Source organism: Tetrao urogallus, assembly GCF_951394365.1.
Source record: "Tetrao urogallus genome assembly, chromosome: 1".
Classification (NCBI taxonomy): Eukaryota; Metazoa; Chordata; class Aves; order Galliformes; family Phasianidae; genus Tetrao; species Tetrao urogallus.
The window spans coordinates 56,630,139-56,657,132 of NC_136813.1; the positions used below are offsets into that span (position 1 = coordinate 56,630,139).

The 26,994-nt window shown below is 42.6% G+C and overlaps 1 protein-coding gene across 1 annotated transcript in view; it reads right to left on the reverse strand.

Annotated features, from left to right (window-relative positions):
• Window positions 1-3,293: 3,293 nt before the first annotated feature.
• Window positions 3,294-26,994, reverse strand: part of COL4A2 (collagen type IV alpha 2 chain) — a gene marked incomplete at both ends in the record, with an annotated part of 138,034 nt that continues 114,333 nt past the window's right edge. The window contains 21 exons of the mRNA XM_079538305.1: window positions 3,294-3,548; window positions 6,940-7,226; window positions 7,530-7,721; window positions 8,500-8,616; window positions 9,187-9,333; window positions 9,887-9,985; window positions 10,117-10,278; window positions 11,759-11,875; window positions 13,372-13,497; window positions 13,849-13,920; window positions 15,387-15,494; window positions 16,457-16,564; window positions 17,171-17,245; window positions 17,621-17,684; window positions 18,521-18,698; window positions 19,042-19,171; window positions 20,032-20,175; window positions 21,166-21,336; window positions 21,928-22,089; window positions 24,066-24,287; window positions 25,987-26,094. Coding sequence (XP_079394431.1) covers window positions 3,294-3,548; window positions 6,940-7,226; window positions 7,530-7,721; window positions 8,500-8,616; window positions 9,187-9,333; window positions 9,887-9,985; window positions 10,117-10,278; window positions 11,759-11,875; window positions 13,372-13,497; window positions 13,849-13,920; window positions 15,387-15,494; window positions 16,457-16,564; window positions 17,171-17,245; window positions 17,621-17,684; window positions 18,521-18,698; window positions 19,042-19,171; window positions 20,032-20,175; window positions 21,166-21,336; window positions 21,928-22,089; window positions 24,066-24,287; window positions 25,987-26,094 — 3,044 coding nt within the window. The remainder of the gene's footprint in view (window positions 3,549-6,939; window positions 7,227-7,529; window positions 7,722-8,499; window positions 8,617-9,186; window positions 9,334-9,886; window positions 9,986-10,116; window positions 10,279-11,758; window positions 11,876-13,371; window positions 13,498-13,848; window positions 13,921-15,386; window positions 15,495-16,456; window positions 16,565-17,170; window positions 17,246-17,620; window positions 17,685-18,520; window positions 18,699-19,041; window positions 19,172-20,031; window positions 20,176-21,165; window positions 21,337-21,927; window positions 22,090-24,065; window positions 24,288-25,986; window positions 26,095-26,994) is intronic.

The following is a 26,994-nucleotide window of genomic DNA, read 5'->3' on the forward strand; positions in this document are numbered from 1 at the left end:
GTTTCTTGACCCATGCCCACGTTTTGACTCATACCGTTCTGCTGTACAACGCTGAGCAAACGGCTTGCGAGTCAGAAACGAGAGAGGAAACGCAACTTTTGGAGAAGGACCCGTCTGCTGAATTCCTCAAAATGAACTAGCTGCAAAAGAAGATTAGGCAATGCATCAGTCATTGAAGTCTTGAGTGCTTAGCTGTTGCTGCTGACACAATAGTTTTCACTGGTTTGTATAACCTCAACTCGAATTCTCGTAAAACCTTTCAGCTGCTGCACTACAGGCATTGCAAACTGTAAAAACCCTCAGTGATGTAATGTCCGGTTGTCCCACAAGTATGTCTGTCTGGCAAGATCTGGAAGAGGCAAATTGATGACTCTCAGGTGTCTGTCACTGCTGTGTGCAATCTGAAAGGGCGGGCAAATGTGGAACAGATTTGGCTGATGCGGATGGCAGCGTTTGCGATTCTAGGGATTTGGTTTAGCTGAAAGAAACAGTGGAAGATTTGGTTTGTTTGGAGCCTGCCCTTCATCGCTCCAGTATGATCAGTGAGCTGATTTCAAGCACAGGGAAATTCTCCGTTTGTGGATCTATGTAATTACATTAGTTGTATGTAGGCCAGAAACCCTGCTGACTGAGAACCTCATCTTCACGCACTTTACATTTTTGGAGAGGTAACACTTGTCAAAGTTGGTCAGTGTTGGTGTCCTGGACATTGGTGAACATGAATAATATCTAGCTTTAATTTGCTGCATCACCATTTATTGACTTAAAATTCCCCTTTGTGACAACAGGTGAAATACCACCACATCAGCCTAAAAGAGCAGCTCCTGAACTGCAGGTTTCCTCTCGGAAGGATTTAAGTGCCTCAAAGTGTATTCCTGGTTGAAGAGTTTGAATTTCAGGAAGGCTCTTCATAGCAGTGCCTCTGCTTTTTTATTGCCTTAGATACAAAGCAATTCAAAAGAGCCGTCCATATGCATTTTATTTTAGGAAAACAACAACAACAAAACCTGCTAAAAAATTGAAATAATCAACAAATAGAGGTGTATAAAAAACCCATTTATTTATGACACAGTGAGGATGGAATGTAATTACAAAAGCCAATAAGCACCCGAAGCAGGAGTGAACCAGTGACTTTGATATCAGCAATTATTTTTCTCTTTGATTTCAGTTTTTGGTGTTTGGGAATTAATAACCAGACTTTGCCAGGAGGAACAGAATAATTTGCAACTGATTCTTCCCCCCCTCTCCTGCAGCAACGACAGACAACTGGATTAAATTGCTTTCTTCTCTAGAAGGGAAGAGCTGGCTATTTGGGGATTTCCCAAGCCTGGCATGCAATGGCACAGTTCTTCATGGGAAGAGATGGTGCCAAATAAATGCCCTGCTTCCTTCCCCTTTGTTTTCATAAGCATGGGCTCCAGCTTTGGAGGTGATGTGGCATCAAGCAATAAGCTGACCTGGAAAGCCTCTCCTACGTGCAACTGCTGCTGCAGCAGCACACGGTCACTACTTGTGGCTGCTTTCAGAGGGGAAGAGCTGCAATTCAAAACCACTCGGTGCTGCTGTGAGTAGCATCACACAGGTGAATGCCCACAACATGGAGGAGCTTTGTAATCACAGCACCATGGAATATCCTGAGTTGGAAGGGAACCACAAGGATCACGTTGACATGGTGGTGCGTTTGACATGGTGGAAGGAAGGAATGCCATTCAAAGGGACCTCAACAGACTTGAAGGGTGGGCCTGGGTGAACCTAATGAGGATCAGCATAGCAATGTGCAAGGTTTTGAACTTGGGCCAGAGGAATCCCAGGTGTTTATACAGACTGGAAGGAGCAGCCCTTGAGAGCAGCCCTGCAGACAACCTGGGAGTCCTGGTCGATGAAAAATTTAGCATGAGCCAGCAGTGTGCTCTTGCAGCTCGGAAAGCAAATGGTATCCTGGGCTCCAAACTGGCCAGCAGATACAGGGAGGTGACTGTCCCTCTCTACTCTGCTCTTGTGAGGCCCCATCTGGAGTACTGTGTCCAGGTCTGGAGCCCCAGTACAGGAAAGACAGAGAGCTGCTGAGAGGGTCCAGAGGAGGGCAACAAAGATGATCAGAGGGCTGGAGCACCTCCCTATGAGGACAGGCTGAGGGAGCTGGGCTTGTTCAGCCTGGAGAAAAGAAGGCTGCAGGGTGACCTCATTGCAGCCTTTCAGTACCTAAAGGGAGCCTACAAACAGGAGGGGAATCAACTCTTTGAAAGGGTGATAACTGCAGGACAAGGAGAAATGGTTTTAAGTTGAGGGAGAGGAGATTTAGGTTGAATGTCAGGGGGAAGTTCTTTATAGAGAGTGGTGAGGTGCTGGAACAGGCTGCCCAGAGAGGTTGTGGGTGCCCCGTCCCTGGAGGTGCTTCAGGCCACATTGAATGGGGCCCAGGGCAGCCTGGTTAAATGGAGAGGTTGGAGCTTCATCATCCTTGAGGTTCCTTCCAACCCTGGCCATTCTGTGATTCTGTGATCACTGAGTCCAACTCCTGGCTCCATTGGGGAGCACCCAACGTTCAAATCCTGTGTCTGAGAGCAGTGTCTGGAGCACATCCAGAAAAAAATGGCCCGATTTGTAAAACAATATGCTGATGATTACCATATAGTCTCCTAACCAACATAGGAAAAGATAGCATTTTGTGGTCACTCAATTGTGGGCTTCTCTATTTTTAGTGACAAAGTGCTAGGAAATTGTGAGCCTTAAAAAAACCCCACAAATACAATGAAAAGCTGATTGCTCTGAGTGTGTTTGAGATGCCTGATCATAAAACAGTCATGGATTTTAATGGTGGATGTAAGCACCTTCCACTGTACAGTGTCAAAATTTTGCAAGGCTTTAAACTCAGCGTGATCACGATGTGTTAATGGTTTGAATTGTAGCTGTTAGTGTTTAGCGTCGTGACAAATACCATAATAGAAGAGATGTATATATTAAAGTAAATGCAGTGGGTATCTGACCACGGTAAGCTTTTATTTCTGAAGTTTTTTGTGCTTCAAAGGCGTGAGTATTTGCAACATCTGTTAGACTAGCAAAAACATATATATGTACTGTATAGCAGAAGAACACAGCACTAGGTCTGTGTGTTAATTTGTGTTACGCTTGTTTTGCTTTTATACACTTTTAAAAATCATCTTTCCGTTCCGCTTTTGAGGTAATAAGTTAAAAAAGCACCAACATGATTTATTCAAATGTCTAAACATCCTAGAAGGTTTCACTGTACAAGTACTAGATGGTAAGCAGGTTCCTTACACTATGAAAGGCTTCTATAAATTTTTCATACAGACTTGACATCTGCTGATATGGCTTCGGATGAGTCCTGCCTTGAGTGTATCTGCTGAGGGCTTGCTTTGGAAGGGCTGGTCAATCGTAGTGAGCCAGAAGCTGTACTTATTGGCAAAGTAATGACAGGTTCCACGTGCCCCATTGCACTCGATGAAAGGAGTAGCCCTGAAATCTTCCAGGCAGCTCCCAGGAGAGACCAGCGACTGTCCTCCACCTTCATCGCCGGCTGCAGTGTGCTAAAGGAGACAAGGAGGGCAACGTTCAGAGCACAACCTCAGACAATGCCATCAACACATTATGCATGGGAAGACAGGAGAAGCACTAGAAGTGCTCCTAATTCTTAAACCCAGAGCGACTGATCCTGCAGCTGTGTAAGACTTAAGGGTTTGGCTATGCTTTATACTAAGGAACTATCTCAAGCGTTGATGCCATTTCTGACAAACATCTTTTCTAGAGTTAGGATTCTCCCTGTTGCAAATCTTATAAATGAGGAATCATGAAGGGCCCTTTCAGCGTCACTTCAGCCAGTCCTCTGCTCAAAGCAGGCCCAGCTTCAAAGTTGCACTGGGTTGTTCCAAGGCACAGACAAGTTGTTGAGATATCTGAGAATGGATTTTTCACCACCTCTATGGGCAACCCTGTTCTTCTGTTTTTTTGTCACTGAGAAGGATGTTTTTCCATATATCTAACCTGAATTTTCCTCATTATAAAGTCTTATTTATTCCACATAGCCTATAATAAGTCTATGGAAACAAAGATTTGGCTTCTATACAAATAACTAGGTTCCCTCTATCAGAATTTCATTAACTGCAAATTGCACCAAGCTTATGCATCTGAAACCACTCAGCTGCTACCTTTGACACAGACAGTAGTAACAAGCTAATCTTACTTGTGTTCTGTCAAAGGAATCTCTGACCAAACAGGCGCTCCTGGTCTGCCTGAGGGCTTACAGCTACAGAAGTGACAGAGTTTAATTTTCTCTTAAAAACGGAAGGAATTTGCAATATAAACGAAAGCAGACGGAAAATACACTTGCTAAATAGTTCTGTAAATGTAGGAAGAAATCTGCTGGGTATGTATGTTTGCCTGCTTACGTTTTAATAAGCACTGTATTATAAAAGCGCCTAACTTTTGTAACATTACTGCCTTGGTTTACACTCAGAGGCCCACTGTGTTCATATCCACAAGGAAGACAAGTGGCCACCTTGGAGTGGAGCGAAGGAGTCTGAGCTGTGGGCAGGGCTGCATGTTGCTGAGGTTTTAGATTTATTTATTTTTTTAAACACAACACGTGGGCTGTGTTACAAATCGCAAGATGATGTACTAAGCTGTAAAGCTTCAGAGTGAAACTGTTCTAGCATCCCTCTAGATAAACAAAGTTGGTAAGTAGAAGGACTGAACTCGGCACTGGTGAGGCCTCACCTCTAGTACTGTGTTCAGTTTTGGACACCTCAATACAGAAAGGACACTGAGGTGCTGGAGCAGGTCCAAAGAAGGGCAACAAGGCTGCTGAAGGGCTTGGAGAATATGGCCTATGAGGAGAGACTGAAGGAACTGGGGCTGTTCAGTCTGGGGAAAAGGAGGCTGAAGGGAGATCTTATTGCTCTCTTCCAATACCTGAAAGGTGCTGACAGCGAGAGTGGGGTTGGTCTCTTCTCACTGGTGACAGTGACAGGATGATTGGAAACGGCCTCAAGTTGTGCCAAGGTAAGGTTACGATGGATATCAGCAAAAACTTCTTTGCAGAAAGGGTTGTTAAGCACTGGAATTGGCTCCCCAGGGAGGCGGTGGAGTCACCATCCCTGGATGTGTTTAAAAACCGTTTGGATGTGGTGCTCAGGGACATGATTTAGCGGAGGGTTGTTAGAGTTACGGTAGGATGGTTAGCTTGTGGTTGGACTCCATGATCTTTAAGGTCTTTTCCAACCTGAGCAATTCTATGATTCACAGCTTTGAGGCCTCTGCAGTTGGATCTACAAAGCAGCCAGAAAAAAATTGCATGTGTTCTCCAAGTACTGGGTTGGGAGCAGTCCTGCTTGGCAACCTCAGAACAAGGACTGTGATATTCCTATGCTCAGTGTACACCAACTCTGTGTCTCTGACAGCTTCCTTTTCTCTGGCCAGAGCTTCCTGTCCCTCTGCAAGGGTTACACCTTTCCAGGAAGCACTACAGCTGTGTGCCCTTTCCACGTGAAATCTTACCAATCTCCAAGGCTGCTTGGGCAGGAGTCCATGGTGACTCCTTCATGATTGCGCCAAGGGAAGGAGGTGACAAATTTCAACCAAGGCAGTAAAACAATATGTAGCCTGAAATAACCAGAAGCCTGTTTCCCTTCTCTTTCAACAGCTGCATGAGAAGCAAAAAAATGTGTATGACAAATACTTCAGTTGCTTGGAGTATTAGATGGGAAACTGAAGATCTGACTCTTCTAAAACACTTCTCACTGTATGTTCTGTGGTGCTGGCAGACTTTGTCCTGGCAAAAGCTTCTTGCTAAGGTGACAGCTTTGCCCTTAACAATGCTGAATGTTTACCTTTACAAACAATTAATCCTTGGCATTCCTGGGAAGGAACTATGAGATTGCTATCAAGGGCTTTTCAAAGAAGCAAGAGAAAGGTCAAATATAAGGCTTGTAAAAATCCTGATCTGCCTTTTCTCAAATCTTTGTGAAAAATATCAAATTTCCTTTTTTTCCCTTTTTTTTTCATAAAAAAGTAAAACTGAAACTTTTGAAAAGCAAATAATTTGTGGGAAAGATTAACTAGAGATATTCTGTGATGATTTCTGCCAAATGAATCTTATTCTATTTTTCCCGCCTTAACAACATGGCTCCTTGCACTCCGGCACTGGGCTCCGTGCCCACAGCCCTGTGCTTCCCGCTCCATGCCCACGGCGCTGTGGTGCAGCCCCTTTCCCTGACCCCCAGCTGCCCTCCCCTGACAGCTCCATGCCGTTCCCTCGGGCCCTGTCGCTGTCACACAGAGCAGAGCTCAGCGCTGCCCCTCCGCTCCCTGTGAGGAGCTGCAGCCGCCATCAGGCCTCCCCTCAGCTCCTTTGCTCTGCGCTGAGCACAACGAGGGGCCTCAGCTGCTTAGGGGGAATACATTGATGATTAACTTTTAAAGCAACAGGAGACTCTCTCTCTTTCCAGACTAAGTGTAACATTTTTGCATCTAACTCTAAATAGCAATGATTTTCAGTATCCAAAAGAAGGGGATTTATCTTGTTTTTCCTCCAGATCAGCTTCTTAGTAGTGAGGTACATCCCTGATTCTTTTTCTAGCTGTGAAAATGCTTTGTAGGCTTTGGTTGCACCTCAGCATGGCTGTACCTTCTAAGCCACAGCTGTCCCGGTGTTCTGCTCTCAAACACTTTTTGCACATAAAGACTCCAGACACTATTCTGACAAAGGACTCCAAATTACTATTCTAGCCATTTTCTCTGCAATTCACAGGAATTTTGCTTCTCATTTTTGCTTCCTAGGCATGACTTTCGTTGTTCCCCAGGTCCTCAGGATGAAGCATCGTTTTGATGTTACTGAATCTAAGACAGAGCAGCCTTCCTAGCATCTAAGACTCATGCTTAAAATCTAGTGCCATACAGAATGCGACACTGGAGAACAAATACCATAAGGAAGGAATATCCAATCCACAAACTGCGCCAGCCTTCGGGGCAGCGAGGAATAGAAGCTTCTTGGCTATGGACAGCAATTGCCACAGCTGGGGCCTCACACACAGAGCAGCGGCTGATATATGGCCTAATTTCTTCTTCTGCCACAGGCATCATTGGAAGAGGTGCTGTAGTTGAGAGCCAGTAGGATTTGTCATTTCGATTTGCATAATAACAAATATCCCCAGGGTTACAGTAGAGGAATGGCATTGTACTGAAACGAGCCAAGCAGGAGCCAGCCAGCCCTGTTAAAAAAAAAGAAAAAAAAAAGAAATTATGGCAATCATTCTTGCAGAATGCAAGTGTTCACTTTCCTGCCCTTTCCTAAGTGAGTGTCAGTAAAACCTTGCAGTCCATAATGTGTCACTGGCTTTACAATTGCAAGCTCTCAGGGACACTCTATGGAGACATACAGTTTTTATCTTCTCTTTTTGGTGCTTCCTAAGCTTGCATACTGAAATCCAAGCTTTCTCTAAGTTCCATTTCTTTTTCTTCTTTTCAGTCAGTGGCATGGAATTGAGGCTGCTGCTAGCAACACCTGCACGTACCTAGGTCCTGGTTGTGTGCTTTCTCTTGTCCCTCGAAGTACAGGAGGCTGTAACCACTCCAGAGTTTGTTCATGCCAATTGGGCACATTGGCTCTTGGTCAGACTGGCTGTGCTTCACCAGCAGGTAGCCGATGCTAACGCTGCGACCCGGCATGCCTGGCAGCCCGGGGCTACCGGGGCGACCTGGCTGGCCTTAGATGAAAGAAAGAAGAATAATACAATTCAGTTTGTGTTCTCACAAATGCTCACTGATATTCCAGCTAAACTGCCCATGAGCAAAGATTAATTGCAAGATAACTCTTCTTATGGCAAGTTATTGTTTAAAAAGCTGTAGCTCTAGGATTAGAAAAGCTGATTTTGAAGCAGATTGGTGCTGTAACAGGCTCATTGGTTCCTAACATGGTGTATTTCACTATCAGAGCCAGGGAAAGCCACAGATAAAGTTCTGATGGATTTTAGCAGGATTTGTGCAACACAGATGAGGATCTGTTTCCTCACAACATTTTCTTAGTTTAAGATTAACCAAAAGCTTTTCTATTGCTTGCATTTGCTTCATATGGCTACAATTATGCTCTTTGTACTTGGCTTATTAAGGTGGCAATCTTGCTGCTCTTTGACTGGATAAAGACACAAGTATTTTTTCACAAATACAATCCCTTAAACATAATCTATCCAAATATCACCTACTCAAACATTGTTTAAGTGCTAGCAAAACACTATGCTGAAATAAACCAATATATACACTCAGATCAAAAACTTACTCTCATGAGTTGACTGCCATCTACACCTATCAAAGCTTATTTAGAAAACAGTGTGTCCTTTTTTACAAGTTAGTGGTGCCCTGTGAAGAATGTGCGTAGACGTGAGCTTTCTCCAGCCTCCCTCCTCCCATCCAGTGATATAATAATTACAGAACAATTTAAAGCAGTGAAATGGGAAAGAGAGAAGAAATGCTGTGTGAATCTCTTACCTTCAAATCCCACTGGACCTTGAAACCCCATTGCTCCTTGTTCACCTCTGGATCCAGGAGGAGCTGGAATGCCACCTCTGCCCTGGAGTCCTGGTTCTCCAGGTAAGCCTCTGAAACCTTGCACCAACATTGATGAGCACAGTGACTTACTCTGTTAACATGTACTCTATTTGCATGTGTTCAGTCCTGTCTGCCAGTTTTACCAGTTTACACTGAGAGCAAGATCTTACTGCTCAAAGAGCAGTGAATTCATTGGAAAAGATTGCTAGGATCAAGACTACATGACACCCACTACCTTAATCTTTCACTCTTGTTACCACCACATGTTTCTAATGAGACCAGTAGCAAGAGGTGCGCTGTATCTGCTCTGTTTGTCACTACATTTCCTGCATCAAAAGCATGCCCACAAGGATGAGTTTTTCAGTGACTTTTGGTCTTGATTTAATTGATTGTATCCATATTTGATGTTGCTTTGGCTGTGCAAATGTTGTCAACAGTTCTCTCCTGTTCTGCTTAAGTTCTGAGTGTTAGGAAGCAGAGGAAAGCTAGGACTCTAGCTTTGAAAAGCCCAAGTTTGACTCTCCTTTCTGAATCATATGATTTTGAGTTGAAGAGAACCAAAGCAGTGCACTGGTGGCCTCACTATTCACAGCAACTGAGTTGAGGAACGAAGTGTACAGTTCCTACCTGGTTCTCCTGGTGGACCTTGAGGTCCTGTATCACCTGGACTTCCCTGAGGTCCTGTACTTCCACGGGGACCTGGTGAACCTTGCTCAGCAACCAGCCTTGGAGGAACAGGTGGCAACCCAGGAGAGCCTGGAGGGCCCTGAAAGCCTGTGATAAGAAACAAGACAAAGCAGTTTGATTAAAAAAAAAAAAAAGCTTACTTGCCTTCATATGCTTTCATTCACAGACGTGTTGGTGTTACTTGGCTGCATATGCAAGAGAGGGACTGTTCTGAAGTGTCTGCAATACACTTCCTCCATTATAAGATTTATGGTTTTTATATTAGGAGAACATATATGAGGATGGGAATTGTTTTTTATTGGGCAGCATAAAGATAAGCTGAAGGAAATGAATGGTGCTCCCCTCAGTCACAACATATGAAGCTGGGAAGTTTCCCCCCCAAAAGCCAACAGCTTTCTGAGGTGGAGCATCATCTTTTTATGGGCTTCTGGAAACACAGATAAACGATGTATAAATTTCTAAACAACCAGTACGTATACTCTGCAGAATTAGTTTATACAAAGAAATCTTTTTTTCTCCCCTTGAAAGTGGCTCTCATTTTGGAGTCATTACCTGGTATAAAGGCAGGGCCACCTACATCAGCACTGTGTGGCTGCAGAAAGTTTAGAAATTAGTCACACGTGTGACTGCAATTACTCACCAGTAAGTCCTCTATCCCCCTTGGGTCCGATGGGTCCCAGATCACCTGGAAATCCTACTGTGCCAATAAAGCCAATGACACCTTGTTCACCCTTACGACCTTTGATGCAAAAAGACATGTGACATTACTGTATTTTAACACAGATCACATCAATTCTGAAGTCATGACACTCAAACTGTTGTAGCATAGAGGGTTCCCCTCTATAGATGATCAGCATCTCCTGTCCTTACCTTTTGGTCCAGGATAACCGGGAATCCCAGGTCTCCCTTGTAGTCCAGGATCACCTCTTGTCCCTTTGGGACCAGCTTGTCCGCTCACGCCTGCTCGTCCACTTTCTCCCTTGCTTCCCGGTGGAGCTGGTATTCCAGGCTGCCCATGTAGTCCTGGATAGCCTGTTTAGAGCACATTCAAGCTGTAATCTGTTTAGACTGCCTAAATACCTGGGCATAGATGAAGGTAGAGGTGCTAATTGTATCACATCAGGCTTTATTTCCTTAATTTAAGCAGGGAGTTCATGCTCAGTTGTCTATCAGTCTTAATCTGCATCCTGCTCTCAGCCTGGCAGTGGCAGAGTAATTAGAGCATAGAGTTCCTGCATATGATGTTGTCACAGCCTTTGATGGGCTATCTCTGCCCCAACAAATGCCCCACTTCACTGGGTGCCTCCCTGTTTTGTCCTGAATTTCCCAAGTAACAAGAGAGACATCAGACATCCATGAATACATAATTGGTGCCAGGTGGTAAATATGCTAAGGACTCGGTGTTCCATGTACTTCGGTGCTTCAGCTGAACACTTGGATACAAATAACTGCTTCACTCTCTCTTGGCAGTTATGGCAACAGCTGCTTTTTCCAGAAGTACCTATTGCCTGAAGCTAAACTTGGCAGGTTTTCTGTTTGCTACCTCTGCTGCCTGAGAAGAGAAGAAATGGACTTTGTTTCCAGGGAAAAAAGGATTTAATAATAATGGTTTTCAGTGGGGCTTCTCTGATGCTGCCTGTTGAAGCTGGGTTATGTGCGGATATGAATGCAAGATGCTTACGGCAAAGTAAAAGGGCCACGCTATTCCACATCAGCTGGCAGGTGATCTTCCTGTTCCTAGCCCACTCTCTTCACTACTTTTACTGATTTTTTAATGAAATGACTGCTTGGAGAGTGGGAATCAGTATGCAGTCAGGCCAACTAACATATTCTTCACACTTGGAAACCCAGGTATTTTGTTGGTTTCACAGACAGTCTGCCTGCTCTAAGTTTTTGCTGAGTTCACATTTCAATTTCCACATACTACATGGAGATGTATACATACACCTGCAACTTCTGCTACAAGTGCTTCACAGTGGCACTGAAGTTTGAAATGACTGCAACAAGCAAAAGGGCTATCAGCTTCTAAATATACAGTCACAGATTGGCTCTTTCATGTGTGAAAAAGGCAAGCTCACAGCATGGAATTCTAGAGATGAGAAAAGATAATGCTTTCTTATGTAATTTCACATAGGAAAAAATTGGGAATGATTAAGAAAATGTTCTGCAGATCTGCAACTCCAGCACAGGGCTAAGATTTTAAAGCAGTAAATTAACATAATGCTTCTAAAAGCTGTTAAGAGAATTTTAGATGATTGATTAAATCTGTTGTTTGCATGAAACAACAAGACCCTCCATCAGGGTATCCAGGAATGGCCTTTGGCATAGAGTTCTGCTTCCTGGTTTTGTCTGAGAGCATCCCAGCATTCTGTCTGCAGTGAGCATTAAGACATGCACTTCAGTGCTGCATTTAATAGAGATACTTTACTGAATACAGACTGAAACAAACTGCTGTTGCTAATTTTGTACTTAATCTCCTATTGTTACCTGATGGATACAACGCATGAATTACCTGGCACTCCATCTAGACCTGGTGAACCTATATCACCAGGATATCCTGATATATTGGAAATCCCAGGAGGGCCTGGAAGTCCATCCTGCCCAGGAATGCCGAAGGGTCCTTGGATTCCTGCAAAGAAGAGAGGAAATAATCAGTACTGCAAAGAAAATGGACACTTTCAATTAGAAAGACTGACTTTTCACCAACTGCAAAGGATTGTATTTTCAAAGTGGAAACACCTCTAGTTCCCACTGATCTTTGCTTTTTTTTCCCCCTCAGATGATGCTGTGGAGGTGTTTTAAAAAGAAAACCTCAACATTAGTTGTGTTTCAAAGCTCTCTGGATAGTTAATTACATCTTGCTATGTGGAATGCTAATAATTTTGTGTCTGCCAGGTTAAATATTACTTCAAAACAGGGAGTACTTGAGATATCCTGAGTATATTGCAGCAGACAAGAAAGCTGCTTTGTTCCTCTGTGTCCTATTGAATAGGGATCACAGACACTTTGTTTTTCTGGAGGGTTGAATGAAACCAAAAGTTTGATTACAATTCTCTATAGGTGGAAGATGTTAAATGGCCCAAAAGAAGATAGTAGATGGCCTTAGAAGGAGCTAAATGGCCAAAAATTTGCCTCACCTTTTTGTTTAAAATTATCCTTCCTTGCCAGGAAGCCACAAAAACCCCTTTGTTTAGTCATGTAAAAAAAAAAAAAAAAAAAAAACAACAAACTAATAATATTTAATTCAGATAAGCACAAACAAAATAAGCCAAATAGTTGTTTCTTCCAGAGCTTGATATGAAATGTCTGAATGGTGTTAAAGAATATGCATCCTGTTAGTAAGGACAAAGCAGAACACAAAAGAACAGCCACTGAACAGTTCAAGTAGAGGGAGTAAAGTTTTATGCCTCTGCCAGTCCTTGGTGCTTTTAGAGTTAAAAAATTGGAAAACTTATTAAATAATATGGTAGTTAATTGTTTCATCCATAGCATTGGTCTGGAGACTCCCTGATGGAAGAAGAACTGGTGGTGCACTGCAGTGAGGTAACTGCAGCCTGCTATAGCAAGGTGGGTCAGAGCTGGAAAGCTGTACGCTCAGCTGGCACGAGGGTGATGGTGTAAGTGAAACATGGTGCATGCAAATAGAGTCCAGGAGGTATCAGGAGGAAAATCACACATTAACGGACTGTGAGGCTTTCAGGAGAAAGGTAAACATTGAAGGTTTTGCAATGAAAAGAAAGAAAGAGGACAGCCATAGCGCTCGTGTAACTGGAGCCTCTTTAAAAATATTTTGGGAGCTGGTGGCTGAGAGCAGCCTCTGGCATCTGCAGTGCGCTGAGCTCTGGTGGGAGAGCAGGGGGGCTGCTGCTGTGGGGAAGGATGCAGGCCATCCAGAAGGGGTTAGCATGTCCCGCATTGGGCAGTGCATTGTTTCTGAGTAAGGTCTGGGTAAGCACAAGCTACAGTGTAACTTTCCAAGAAGTAACTACAGTGACTTTCCCCACATTGGGCACTGCTTCTGTAGCTCTCCTATGCAGCTGTCTATGCTGTATTGTGCTTCATGACATCTGTAACACCCGCTAATGGAACAAATAATAAGTGGATCCCATTCTGCAGTATACACACCTGGAACACCTCTGTCTCCCTTCTGACCCGGCGGGCCTTGGCTGCCCTCCACTCTGCTCGGCTCTCCTGCTTCTCCTTTGTCACCCACAGGACCTGGGAAGCCTGCAGAGCCATAGCCATCTGGACCTGTTGTGGAATTGTTCACAAGTGAGATGAAATGTTTCCTCACATAGAATCGAGTCGGCATTCTCATGTATATGTAGAGAGTATATGGATGTACTAAATGGAGTGGCTCATAATGGAAAAGGAAAATAATGAGGATTTAACTTTACACAAGGAAAGAAATTATGAAGGTGTATTGTAATTCAGCATGTACTCTGTAAGTGGTTCTTTGCCAGAGTCCATAATGATAAGGCAAATTCACATTGAGCTTTAGAGGACAAAAAAGGAAAGTCCCATTGCAAAGATTTCACAGGCAAAACTTGCAGCTAACCCAATGCAGTGCCTGTCAATGTGCAGAATGAAACTCTTACTGACCTGGTGATCCTGGTAAGCCCTTAGTGCCTGGTAAACCATGCAGTCCACTGATTCCTCTTGAGCCAGGTAAGCCTGTTTTAAAATTACACTCATTATCTTAATAGTTTCTACAAGATCATATATATTCCTCATGAAAAAATGGAAGTGCTTAAGTAAACATGATTCTGTGTTAAGCTCACACATATTATATGCAAATTAATTAATTATAATAAGCTTACTATGTAATATATTATTCTTTTTTTTTTATTAGCAAATCTAATTAATATCCAATAAGCTGACAATGAGATACTTAAAATCTCTCTAATCTGTCTGGTAGAAGGCCATTAGTTCCAGTCTTGCGACTGCAACTTTCTAATAACCATTTGATGTTTTCAAAAGTCCTCAAACCAAGACAATTATGGGATAATTGTGCAACCTAAATGTAATTATAATGAAGCCATCTTCAGGAGAAATTCACTCTGGGTCATTAAAAAAACCACAAACAACAGTTAACAAAATGTCTAATAGCTGCTACTGCGGTTATAGGTAAAATTTATCCCATCTATTTGTGTCTATCAAAAAGTTAAGCACGATGTTAAAGTGGGTATCTTTAATCAATTGTCAGAGCTCTAAAGGACAATTAAACCTTCACAAAAATAACTGTCTGCCTCTCTCTTCATTGCTTATAAGGGCAGCCTCCATAACTCTACTGGCTTTGATTTGACACAGATTCAGATAGATGAATCTCACTAAAATCAGGGCAATTTCCTGCTGTACTTGTAGAGAAAAATCTGCTCACTTCATATACGAAGGAGTCAGGTGGCAGACAATGAGATCCTGTGATACAGCTTCATTTTAAGCCATTACCTGTATGCTGATAGCAGAGTTCTGTCTGAGTCTCAAGTTGGATGTAAGCCACCCAAATCATAAAACCATGTGTCAGATCAGTAAGTAGGTTTTGATGATGATGGAAGACAAGTTTATTGTTTGCCATCTAATGCCACATTTTAATATTCTAACACACTATCTCACCACTCTTTTTCTTAGCTTCATTATAAATGAAAACATTTCTTGAAAACTGCTTTCTTGGTTGAGCGCGAGTTTCCAATCATAGAATCATTAAGCTTGGAAAAGAGCTTCAACATCATCTAGTCCAACTTTCAGCCCATCCCCACCATGCCCACTGACCACATCCCACAGACATACGCCCACCATTTTCTGGAAAACCTCCAGGGGTGGTGACTGCACCACCTCCCTGGGCACCCTGTGTCACTGCCTCACCACTCTGTCTGCAAATAATTTTTTCCTAATATCCAACCTGAACCTTCCCCAGTGCAACTTCAAGGGAGCTCAACAGATAACAGACCTTCAGAACCGAGGAACTAAAAAGCAACCACACAGGTTCCCATCAATGCATCTGGACTTCTTGTGGAATGCACTTTTACTAGAAGGAGCTCTGCCACTGTGAATTGCAAAAAGCCCACTTTCTTCTTCGTCCCCAAAGAATAAAAGCGACTGCTCGCACTGAAATGACTGAGTAGCCAAAGCTGTATGAATACCTGCTTGTCCTGGTAAGCCAGGCCAGCCAGGAGTTCCTTTTTCTCCTTGGAATCCAGGCGCTCCAGGGCTTCCTTGCTGCCCTGGAGGGCCGACCAGTCCTGGCAAACCTAGGTGATAATGGTATATCATCATGAGTGACCTTAGAAGCCAACAGCACAGAACACTGGCTTGTGCTACCTTCATTCTCCCACGTAGCAAAATAAAAGCTTATGTCCTCAGCATCACTGTATGACACTGCACCCTTCATCCAAGTGGATGACAAAAGAGAGAAAAGGGAAGACAGGCAAGGTGTAACAGAACAAATTAATTGCAAATTTCAGGGTATGACAACCTCAGGAATATAATAAACTCCTTCTACTAAAATGGTTGTCTGACTTCAATTAGCAGTTACCATGGGTAGTTTCACTTATGCGCACCTTAGTTGCCCCATTTGCCCCCTCTATTTTGGCTCCCTGACTGGAAAACTGAGCAGAATAGTGCTGTTTCCCAGTAAGGTACCTACTAGTACAGCTCCAGTTTTGGATGGAATTCATATGCCCTATAATTACGTAGGAAATGTGGACCAACTGCTCTGCAGGAGCACCTTGATGATCATCCTGGAATGAGACACGCTCTTAGACCACAAGTTTGTGATCCAGCCTGAGCCAGACCTGACTTTGGTTTCCGTGTATTCCTGTATGTTCAGCCAGGGAAAGTGGCTCAAAGGCTTCCCAACTGGGTCCTGTGGGATATTTATTGCATTTATGGCAGAAAAGAGTGCTGAAATGCCCACCTCCTTGTTGCATTGAGAATTACCGTACCTAAGTACTCCAACAGTGCAACAGTTTGACGGGGCATATGACTGTTATAAGAAAGGAAACATTGCTGTGAACCAGAGTTAATCTTTTGAAATTTCCTCTTAACAAGTTCTCCTGGGAGTTCCACATTCTTTTTGTTGCTCTTTACCAACTTACAAGAATAATTAACATTTTAAAAACGTAAGGACTTTCTCTTGAGTGAATAGTGTTTTTTCCTTTCTTTTCTCATCCTGTCTTATTCTTTGGAGTGTTAAAAGGGAAGAATATTTTACCTTGCTGTCCCAAGGAGCCAGGTACACCCTGTATGCCCTTGAGGCCTTCAATGCCAGGTAAACCAGGATCACCTCCTTCGCCTTTTTGTCCAGGGCCTCCTCTTAAGCCTGCAAAAAGAAATGACAAAAGCAGTAAATTCTCTCAGTAATCTTTATATAATCCTAAACTAACTTGCTAAATGTGAAGCTGGCTACTTGATGAGTCCTGTTCTAGCTGCATAAACACATTCTTCAAGCCAGGGTGCTTTCGTAGTGTGGGAGCATGAATGGTCTTCTACCGCACCTTGGCCAATCTCTCATTAAATTTGTTTTTTTAACAGTTATGCCCAGATTATTTGAATTACAAATCTGATGTTCAAATATGCAGAATGTGCAGAGATGTAACCAATTCAATCAAAACCAATTCTTCTATCCCCCCCTTTTTGCCCTGATATCACTCCTTTTGTCACCAATGGTAAAAAATATATACATATACATTATGATGCTTTACTGGAGCTGCCGGTGATTGAAGTTTAGTGCCATAACAGTCATTTTATTTGAAGAGATAAACATAGCACATATTCATTTCAATTAAGTGAAGATGCAGCTCTTCAAGAGCTGCTGTGAAACCACAGGCTGAACAGCCATCAAAAACACGTGCTAAGGTCTCCCACCTTTTCTCTGTGGAATTTAATCTGAAAAATGAGAAATCCAGAGTAGCTGTGACATTAGTACCTGTAAGACCCGGCACACCAACTTCCCCTTTAAGGCCTGGCATTCCTGGTAAGTTTATAGTATCGCCCGGCTCACCTATTTCAAGGTAAAAACAACAAGTGAGTGGCAAAGCTTTAACCAAAATCAGCAGCATTTCCTGTACTTTTGAAGAACTGCAACTTCCAAGACAACATTCTACAATTATTATCTGTCTAGATAAAAACAGAAATAAGTTAAAGGAAGAAAAACATAGAATGTAGCCCCTCTACTGATGCCCTGCCATGATTTTTTTTTAATCTTGCATGAAATTAACAGTATTAAGCTTTTCACAGCCTCGTGTGTTTGCAACACCATACTCTAAGACAGTAGAAGGACTCATTAAGACTGAAGACCCTCCCACATCCTACAGAATTTCACATCACTTGATTGTTGATGAACAGAACGAGCGCTCAAATAAGAGAACAAACTCACCAATTTCACCATGGGAGCCAGGAGTACCAAAATGACCCGAACTTCCTGGGGCACCCTTATCTCCCTGTCATATGATTGAAAACAATTATTGGTTAATAAGAATGAGGATTTATTCAACCTTGCAAGCAGCGGAGTTTAAATATTGAAAAAAGGACATTAAATTTTGTTTTGCTCTGTGATTTTGTTTGTTTGTTTGTTTGTTTGGGGTTTTTTGCTTGTTTCCATTATACTTTGAATTTGGCTAAAATCAGTTAACCCGAACCAGCGCAAACCAAGTGACAAGCTGTGTTTGCTAAGTCTCAGTTTGAAATGGAAAACATTATATTGCACATATATGACAGACGGTCTCCCTATTCTTGGTCAGGAAAAAGTTCTACTGAAGTTGAGGGGTGTTTCTGAGAAAGGAACACATTTTCTTGTCTCTATTAAATAAATTATGCATGTGAGTCTACTGCCAGGCCTTTTGCAAGACTTCAGTGTAACTTATTTTGATGCCAAAGTGAATCACCCTCAAGCAACTCAGATTCTTAGGCTTTTTGCTATTAGGGAAGTGACAGTGAGTAATTATAGGCAGTGGCACCATCAATTTGGAAAGAAAGAGTAAACACACCGCTGAAAATAATTTTTACCAATAGCTACAGTAACCAAGGACCTCAAAAGAACAGTCTGGGTCCTCATAGGCAGAAAGCTGGCACCTGAAATCTGATGTCTCCCAATGAGAAGAGATTCTCCTTAATGAACATTAGAGAGATCAAGCAAAAGGATTTGATCTATTTATTCCTTCTTGCAATTTTTATCTTTGTACTTCAGCTGTTCAGTATAATTTCAAGGGGTGAATGCCACTCCCTAGAGAAATTGAAGCAAAAGGATGCCATTTTGCCAGTCTTGGTATGGACTCACCCTGCCTCCCGTGCTGCCAGGGAAGCCTCTGATGCCTGGAGAGCCAGTTGGACCAGGATACCCTTTCAGACCCGTCAGCCCTTTTGCACCGATGTCCCCCTTCACACCAGGCACATAACTGGGGTGCCCTGGGGACCCAGGAATTCCTGTCTTACCAGGAAGGCCTGGCATTCCCTTGCTACCTGCAGGAGGGGAAAAAGACAAACAGAGAAGACTTAAAGCACTAGACCAGAGAAGGCTGATATGCAGTTGCCCGTGTGGAAAAGAACTTCATGCTAACAGCCTTTGTGCAACACAGCACCACAACATGCTGGCACAACAGAGCAGCACACACAAGTGGCATGAACAGATAGTTTTCCTTGGGTTTTCTCTCTGTGAGCTCAGCTTTGTTTGATGGAGGCTTCGCTGGGTGGGCTGCAGCGTGGGGGTGCGTTGAGCTGAGAATGTTTTATACAGTACACGAGAAAATACCTAGACACCAACTAACCCTAAATGTGCTCACTTTGCTTTGCCATTAGCACTGACCTTTTATGCCAAAGAATCCCTTGGTGCCAGTTTCTCCAGCATCTCCTTTTTCACCTTTAACTTTCATCATCATGCTAGGCTTTGGCTTCGGGGGCTCTCCTGGGGGACCTTGTTCTCCACGGTCACCTAAAGGGTAAAGAAACACCCATATTTAAAAAAGCTGGTCAGCTGCACTCTCCTGGAAAAAGAGACAACAGAATAGTGTGATCAGCATCAAAAGAGATTAAAGGAAAACCTTGCACAAGCCATGGAAAACCTGTCTGCATGGAAAATTGACCATATCAATACAACATATCTGCAGAACAAATAAGCATAAGAAAATATGAAAACTAAGCTAGACTTCCATATGCTATTCTGGGGAGTTGGACATGGGCTCCCCTGTGACAGGGGAGTTTACTTCTCAGTAGATCAATTACCAAGTGTTTATGAAAACCAAAATCACAGAAAGCAGAGACAAGTGGGTAGTTTCCAGTGAAAGGGAAGCCCTCAGTCAAACGGGACTTAAAAAGGCTTGGGTGAAAGAAAGTGTTTGGATTTGTTACCAGCTATTTTGTTCCAACTTCCTGTTGGAGGACTGAATTACAGACTTCCTTTCTCTGACTGTGATATCAATTGGTATGTTTCTGACTTAACTGCAGTTTTCTGAATATTTTTTTGCCTTTATCTTGAGGCAAAATTGGAATCTTTTCCCCAAAACATCTTACACCTTCCAAGAAAAAACTCTGTTGAGTTCTGCATGTGTCTGGAGGTGTGTTCAAATTTGGTGGTGTGCCTGTCTCCATCCTGACCACGCTCAAGATTCACAAAGAAACAACCTTCTCTTGCGCCTCAAATCCAAGCTTCTCAGCCAGAGGCCCATGTGTGAAATAGGTGGAGCAATGTCTGAGCTAAACTATGTCTAAAATGTGTCATCTTTGTCTGTGCACCCTTGCAAAATAGTTCTCCATATGTGAAAAGCAAACACTGTACCACTCATAAGCAAATACCTTTAAAGCCTCGAGCACCCTGCGCGCCTTTATCACCCCGAGCCCCAAATAAGCCAAATTCTCCTTTGATTCCTTTGATTCCTGGTCTTCCTTTCAGGCCTGGCATGCCTTTGAAACCATCAATGCCAGGTGAACCTCTTGAGCCTTTAAAGAGAAGTGGAATACAACTGTTATCTTGTTCAGATTTCTGCAGAATAGGTAAATATGAAATGATAATGCACAACTAAAGCTGTCTGAAAGTTGCACTGCTGCAGCACCATTTCTGGGTGCCTTGATGCCTAGGGCAATGTGCCATTCCATATTAGGCACCTAAGCTCTCTGGGAGGTAGGTATCTACATGAGATCAGGGCTTCAATGAGTTCCTTAGTCTGGCCAAGAGAAGATGTGGAGACAGCTGGATCTTAGCGTCATCTTCTGAAAAGCCATTTCAACCCTGATCCTACAGACCAAAAATTATGGCATTCCTCTCTTCTAAACAAGAGGATCCTGTTTTACATGGGTCATGCTACCAAACAGATCTTCATTCCTCTAACAAGGAGCTGATCAGAACACCAGAGTAATCCTGGGGAAAAAAAAAGAAGCCTTAACTGTCTTTTCAACTGATGATTTCATCATTCTGTATGAATTTTTAGGCACTCGTCTCTTCTGTTTAAGCAGAGTTGAACTCTGTTGAAACTCCTTGTACGACACAAACAGCTTGCACTGTATATAGTGCTTTTGTGGCAGGTAGGAGAGAGTCTCTACTCATCTATACAAAAGATCAGTATCCTGTTAAAATTCAGCATCAAGGTCTGGTGTCTGGCACTGCTCAGCACGTAGCTGCCAACTTTGAAAATCTTTAAAGGCTTGGGGAAACATCTGTCACATTCAACTGACAGCTGGTGGGACTGGGCCAAGGGAAAGACTTTTGGGAAGAACAAATAGTAAATACTGTAAACTACTGCTGCTCTTCAAGCTAGCTTTGCACCAAGCACAACACAAGAGAAAACATACAATGATTTTGGAATATATTAAGCCTAGGAGTGTAATTCCTGTTTTAAAGAGGTAGCCCAGCAGAAAATGTGTCCTATTCATCTCAGCACTGAGCAGCTTTAAGCAACATTATTTTTTTGAGTGCAGCTATTTAGAGCTTACCTTTGTCTCCTGGAAATCCATCCATTCCACTAATGCCAGGGGGACCAGTCACGCCAGGGATACCTTGTAATCCTGGGAAACCTGTTTCACCTTTATCACCAGACTGACCTTTTATGCCCACCAGACCAGGAAAGCCTTGCTCACCATCTTCTCCCCTTGCACCTGGTGGACCTGCCATGTGAATGTGTGAAAAGGGAGATTAAAGTGTTTGGATGTACACAGTGATTATACAGAAGGTAGCCCAAGCAGGGAAAAACTGCTATCATACTGGCTTCAAGTTGAAAGGGAAAAAACTGTGATTTTTTCAACAGAGAAGTTCAGAAATGATTACACAGACAAAGCAGCAACACAGCAACACAAACTAATCTTGCTAACATCCTGGTTCTACACTCACTCCCAACATGATCTCTCCCTCCTCTTTTATTTAAAAATTAAGGCTTTTTAATACAAGATCACTCCCATTTAGTTGTTCCATTCTTCCAGACTGACTGCAGTGAGCTCTGTCCCTGCATGGCACATGGCTATAGAAGGAAAAGCAGCAGCTCTGCCTCCGAGGACCATCATCACCCCTATTCCCCAGCTGATATGCCACTATAGTTTGCATTCACAGTGCCTGCATTATCCAAGTCATTTCCCTGACTGAGAATTACAGCCTGGCATGTGCCACAATCTCAAAGTTAACTTTCCCCTGGGAAATTATACAGGTTCCTTGCCACAGAGAGTGGGGAAGAGAAGTGACACAGGACGGCAATACTTCCTCACCAAGGGGTCCTTGAGAGCCAGGTCCACCATCAGGGCCGGGGTTTCCTGGTGGCCCTGGGAATCCATGAGTTCCTGGTGTTCCTGGTAAACCCATCAAACCAGGGAGACCTTGCAGCCCTGGATCACCTTTGGGGCCTGGCAATCCTGGGTTACCATCCGCTCCTAAAATACCGTAATACCGCGCATTAGTGAACATAAATATTGAGAGACTGGATTATTAATTACATATCATTTCTCAAAATAGGTGAATATGTACTATTCTTTCAGGATGTATTTTTTCCTCTGAAAATCAATGGGAAGAAGAAAAGCAAATTAAAAGACTGCTCATTAGTTTTAAATTCTTAATGTTATTGGTGCTAGTCTCCATATTTGCACTGGAAACGTTGATGGGCTCTTTCAAATGAATGGAAGTAATTTAGTATCAGGTAGATCTAAACAGAGTAACTCTCTTCCATTTCTAACTCCAATAATTCTGTAATTTCTGATCTTTCCCTTTGTTACATATGTCTTTGTAAGAACTGAATCGAGTTGACCAAAACACAGAAATAATGCCCTGTGTCGTTCCTAAAATGTGATAGGAGAAATGGAAAAAAAAGTAAGGCAACAGTGGGTTCTTTGTGTTGTGTTGTATTCAGAATTTTTCAAGTGAGGTACTGCTATAAGTTTCATACAAATTCCTCAGCAAAATGCCCTGATTCTACACTTCAATGTTTCGAGTCAAAATTTACATCTCTACAAGATAATAGCAAAGGCAATGTCAAGTCCTTCCACTTTTAAATGGTAATGCACGCTTTGCATTCAGATTGGATAAGCAATAGTGCACAAGATCTCAAAAGCACATCACACTTAAAATCCAGGATAGGTGGCTCTGCTTCTCTTTATTTGGGTTTTATATCATTGTAGGTGCAGAGGCTTGAATGTAGTTGGCATGTGCTTTAGAACTGAGAGAAACTAAAAGGTCACAGGTGGTGTTTTCTCAGCAACAGAACAGAGACATTTGCTCCCTGTTCTGAAGGGCTAGTAGTTTAACTGGCACAGATGAAATAAAGGAGTTGCCAAACACTTTGTGTAAAAGTAACAGGAAAGAGGGTTTGGTCACATCTTTTTAGTCTGTGTTTACCCTTGAATTTCTTCTCCCTCAGAGAAAAAGAGTCTTAGGGGCATTAGTGGTATTGTTTTCTCAGACATAGCAAGTGTTACCGCAGTGCTACAGAGCTGCTTTTATTTCATTCCTTCATTCTGTGACTGTACTGAAGATGAAAACAGATCTGCTCACTTCAAATAAGTCATGTAAAATGACATGCTTATCTTGTCTTTATCCATTTGCACTGAAAATCATGAGATGAGTCACCAAAATAAGTTTCTATCAAATTCCTCTTTGCTTTGCGCTAGTCACACAATTTCTCCTCCTTCCTCAGTTCCACAACAGAGCAAGGGGGTAAGTCTGCAGTCCTGTGTCCAGCTGCTGCTGAAACAGTATAGCAGGCAATGCTTAATTCCTATAGATGCTTTTGAAAGTCCCCCACTGAAATCAAAGAGTGACACAGACAGCTTTAATGAAGATGTTACGTTTTTTTTTCTGTCTACTATAAGTAGAGCATGTTTTTTTAAGCTCTGTAAAATAACAAAATAAAGTGAGCACCCTAAAATTATGAGTAAATATGTAATGCTCCCTTTTTCTTGCTCCTGGAGTGCTCAAAGACCCTTGAGGTAAAAGGGCTTATTGACGTGTTACTAAATGCTGTGCCTTCTCTGCTAATATTTACAAATTCTGCAGTGGAGCAATGTGCTGTACTACAAAGCCATCTATTATCCAGACATTGTAGGGGTTGGAAATGAAGCTGAGTATTATGCTGTACATAAGTGAAAATTCAGGATAATTATCTATGGCTGGAAAAACTAAAGGATACATCTGATACAACAAAGATGAGAAAATCTTGTTCTTTGATGCCCTATTATAGGTGACGCCATGTGGTGCAGTGTGAGAGTGTGCTGGTATAAGCAGTGAATCTCCAGAAAGTGTTTGAGAGGAACCTCAGAGAAGGTGCTTGAGTTCAATTGGTCTTTCACTTCCCTCATGTAGTCATAGTTTGGCTACATTTATACCCCAGTCTTAAACATTTCTTTACTTGAAGTACCTCTAATTCCTGGTATTCCTTGATCTCCTGGTGCACCTTTCAAGCCAGGGAAGCCAGGCAGCCCAGCATCCCCTCGAGGACCTGCTGCTGCTCTCAAAACATCACCAGGAGCACCCTTCTGTCCGTCCAGTCCTGGAGCACCAGACTTTCCCATAAGACCTGGATGTCCCTGTAGTCCAGGTAAGCCATTTGGGCCGCTGTCTCCTCGGGGCCCAGTAAAGCCTACAAAAAAAAAAAAAAAAAGCAAACAACCGAGGATTAGGCATCGCGGTGTCCACTATAGAAGTTGCAGTGCAAATCCCAGATACATCATCGTAACATCTGTTATATTATTGTATCTTCCCTTACTTCTCAACAGAAACATGTAAAATTAAACAAAGTGAAGTGCATATAAAGGTTTTAAAAACACATAACGTTCAGAAGAATAGTTGACCAAGTCTGAAAATTGACAAAAATTACAAATGATTCTTCAAGATATCTCGTACCTTGGTGTACAGAATTCACATGTCCATGCACAGTTACTTTCATGAAACTATTTTGACATGGCTACTGCAATGCAGCATCTGATGCACGGACTCGGATCTGAATGATCCAAATCGTTAATTACAAGTTCTCACATCACTTATATACCTTCATTAGCTTTCCCATCCACCCCTACAACTTTCCCATCCACCCTTACATGTCAACAGAGCATTCTACAAAACACTCTTCAACCATTCACGCACATGCTTATTATTAATCAGAGCTGTGAGACATTCTTTCTTCTTCTAGAGGTGTCCTTGGTTCTCATGCTTTTTATCTTGCTCCACAGCTTCTGCTCTGAACAGTTTTTCATGTATGCCCACATTGCAACATCTTATAAACGTCTTACAGTCTGAGGGTGAAAAAACACTTCCTGTATACCAAATTGTGGTTTGATACGCAGCAAGGGAAAGACGGGAGTCCAATATGAACAAATAAATGAAAAGTGAATGCAGGCAGTAAACCAGAAAGGCCGTGAGGAGTTGCCCAGAGGGGCCACTGCCTCTGCTGTTCCCTGTACATGTCAAGGGGCCAATGCCAATCGCTTCATACTCTTCATATACCAGTGCCACCGTGCCTTATCTACTACCCTATTGGTGAATGATTGGGAAGGACTCCCATAAAGGAGGCAGGGAAGTCTGGTAAACTGGACCTAGACTGGAAGTTAAGTCCAAGTATGGACTTATGGTTGAGAAATAGTATGGAAGACAGCTGAAAATCAGTGTGGGTGCTAATTACTCTGTGGCCTGGCAGCCATACAGTATAGGAGCCCCAATTTTGCAGTTAGTGCACTCTGCAGAGCTCAGAAAGGGAAATACAGATTCATGTACCTGCCCAGAATGAGTTTTTTTTGTCCACACCCCTTGTCTGTTGATCAAGACATGTATCAACTTTGCTTTCACCTATTACAGATCAGGATAAAACATTACTAGCACTGAGCACTTGGAAACACTGGAAACACAGCCAACTGTGGGCAAGGTGTATAGCTAGTGCTTTGTCTTTGCTATGTTCATTATTATTTAAATGAATGCTATAACGATTTAAATTGAAACAATAACACTATCTTCTTTCTTTCTGCAGTTATCATTCCACTTGGAATCCAAAACACCTTATTACTGAGTTTCCTTATTTCTAAATCATCTTCATGAACTGTTGTCATTTGTAATTTTGCACTGTAAAGCAGATTTTAAAAGGCTGGAGTCTGTGTTACTTTTTGTCATTACAGGAAGTTGCAGAAAATACTTTTGGCTTCAAAAAAGAGAGCTTTATTTATAACAGCTTATTGTTTGAAGATGGAAGGTGAGATAAATGAAGACGGATCTGGAGTAAGGTGATTGCGCTTCAGTGACTGTAGCCAAGGTCATAAATATAGAAAGAATGATTCATTATTTCAAGGTACCTGGAGGACCTGGGTATCCTTCCCGACCCGGATCACCTCGTGTACCATTTAGCCCTGGGAATCCCACTGGGCCTGGATCACCCGGGAATCCTCTTGCACCTTTAGTACCTAAATTATATAAAAGAAATTAAGGAAGTGTGATCTAAAGAATCAAAACAGAAGTTTGCATACAGTGTAGCAAAAGTAGTGGCAAATACTTTAATTATCTGTGTCCAGGTACAAAGATAGACTTCTAAAATAAAGTTTATGGTATGATACTGTACTCAAGATCCCAAGAATGGTCCCAAACTCTAGGATAAGTGTTTTTACAAACATAGATTAAAGACTGCTTCTGATTTTTAGACTAACAGTATGTAAATGGTGAGGGTGAAAATCACCTGTCTGATAGACTTCTGGCGACTTTTTTGACAAATATTTTGTAATTAAGCTTTTTAGAGTTATGGAATCGTTTGAATTGGAAGGGACTTTTAAAGGCCTTCTACTCCCTTGCAATGAAAGAGACTTCTGCAGCTAGATCAGGGTGCTTGGAGAGCTGATCAGCCTGACTTTGCCTGTCTCCAGGGACAGGGCATCCACCTTCTCTCTGCACAACCTGTTGGATCTTGGCGTTCCCGATCCCGTACCGATATAACCCAGCAACATCCATGTACTCCTCCCAGGATACCTGCCTCCTGCTTCCACTGCCTGTGTGTTTTCCTTTTGCTCCCCAGTTTGACCAGCAGGTCCCATTTCAGCCATGCTGGTCTCCTGCCTTCCTACATCTGGGGATGGACAACTTTTGTGTATTAAGGAAAGCTTCTTTAAATATCTTCCAGTTCTGCTCTGCTTCCTTGTCCTCAGTGATTGTTTCCCAAGGGGGTTTTGTTGACTAACTCCTTGAAGAGCTGGAATTTGGCTTAAGGTCAAAAGGCAGTGTCAAAGGAAAAGTGCTCAACAGTAATGGGCACAAATGAGATATTGTAGGAGAAACAAATGTTTCCCTTCTCTGCTAAACTGATCACAGGATAA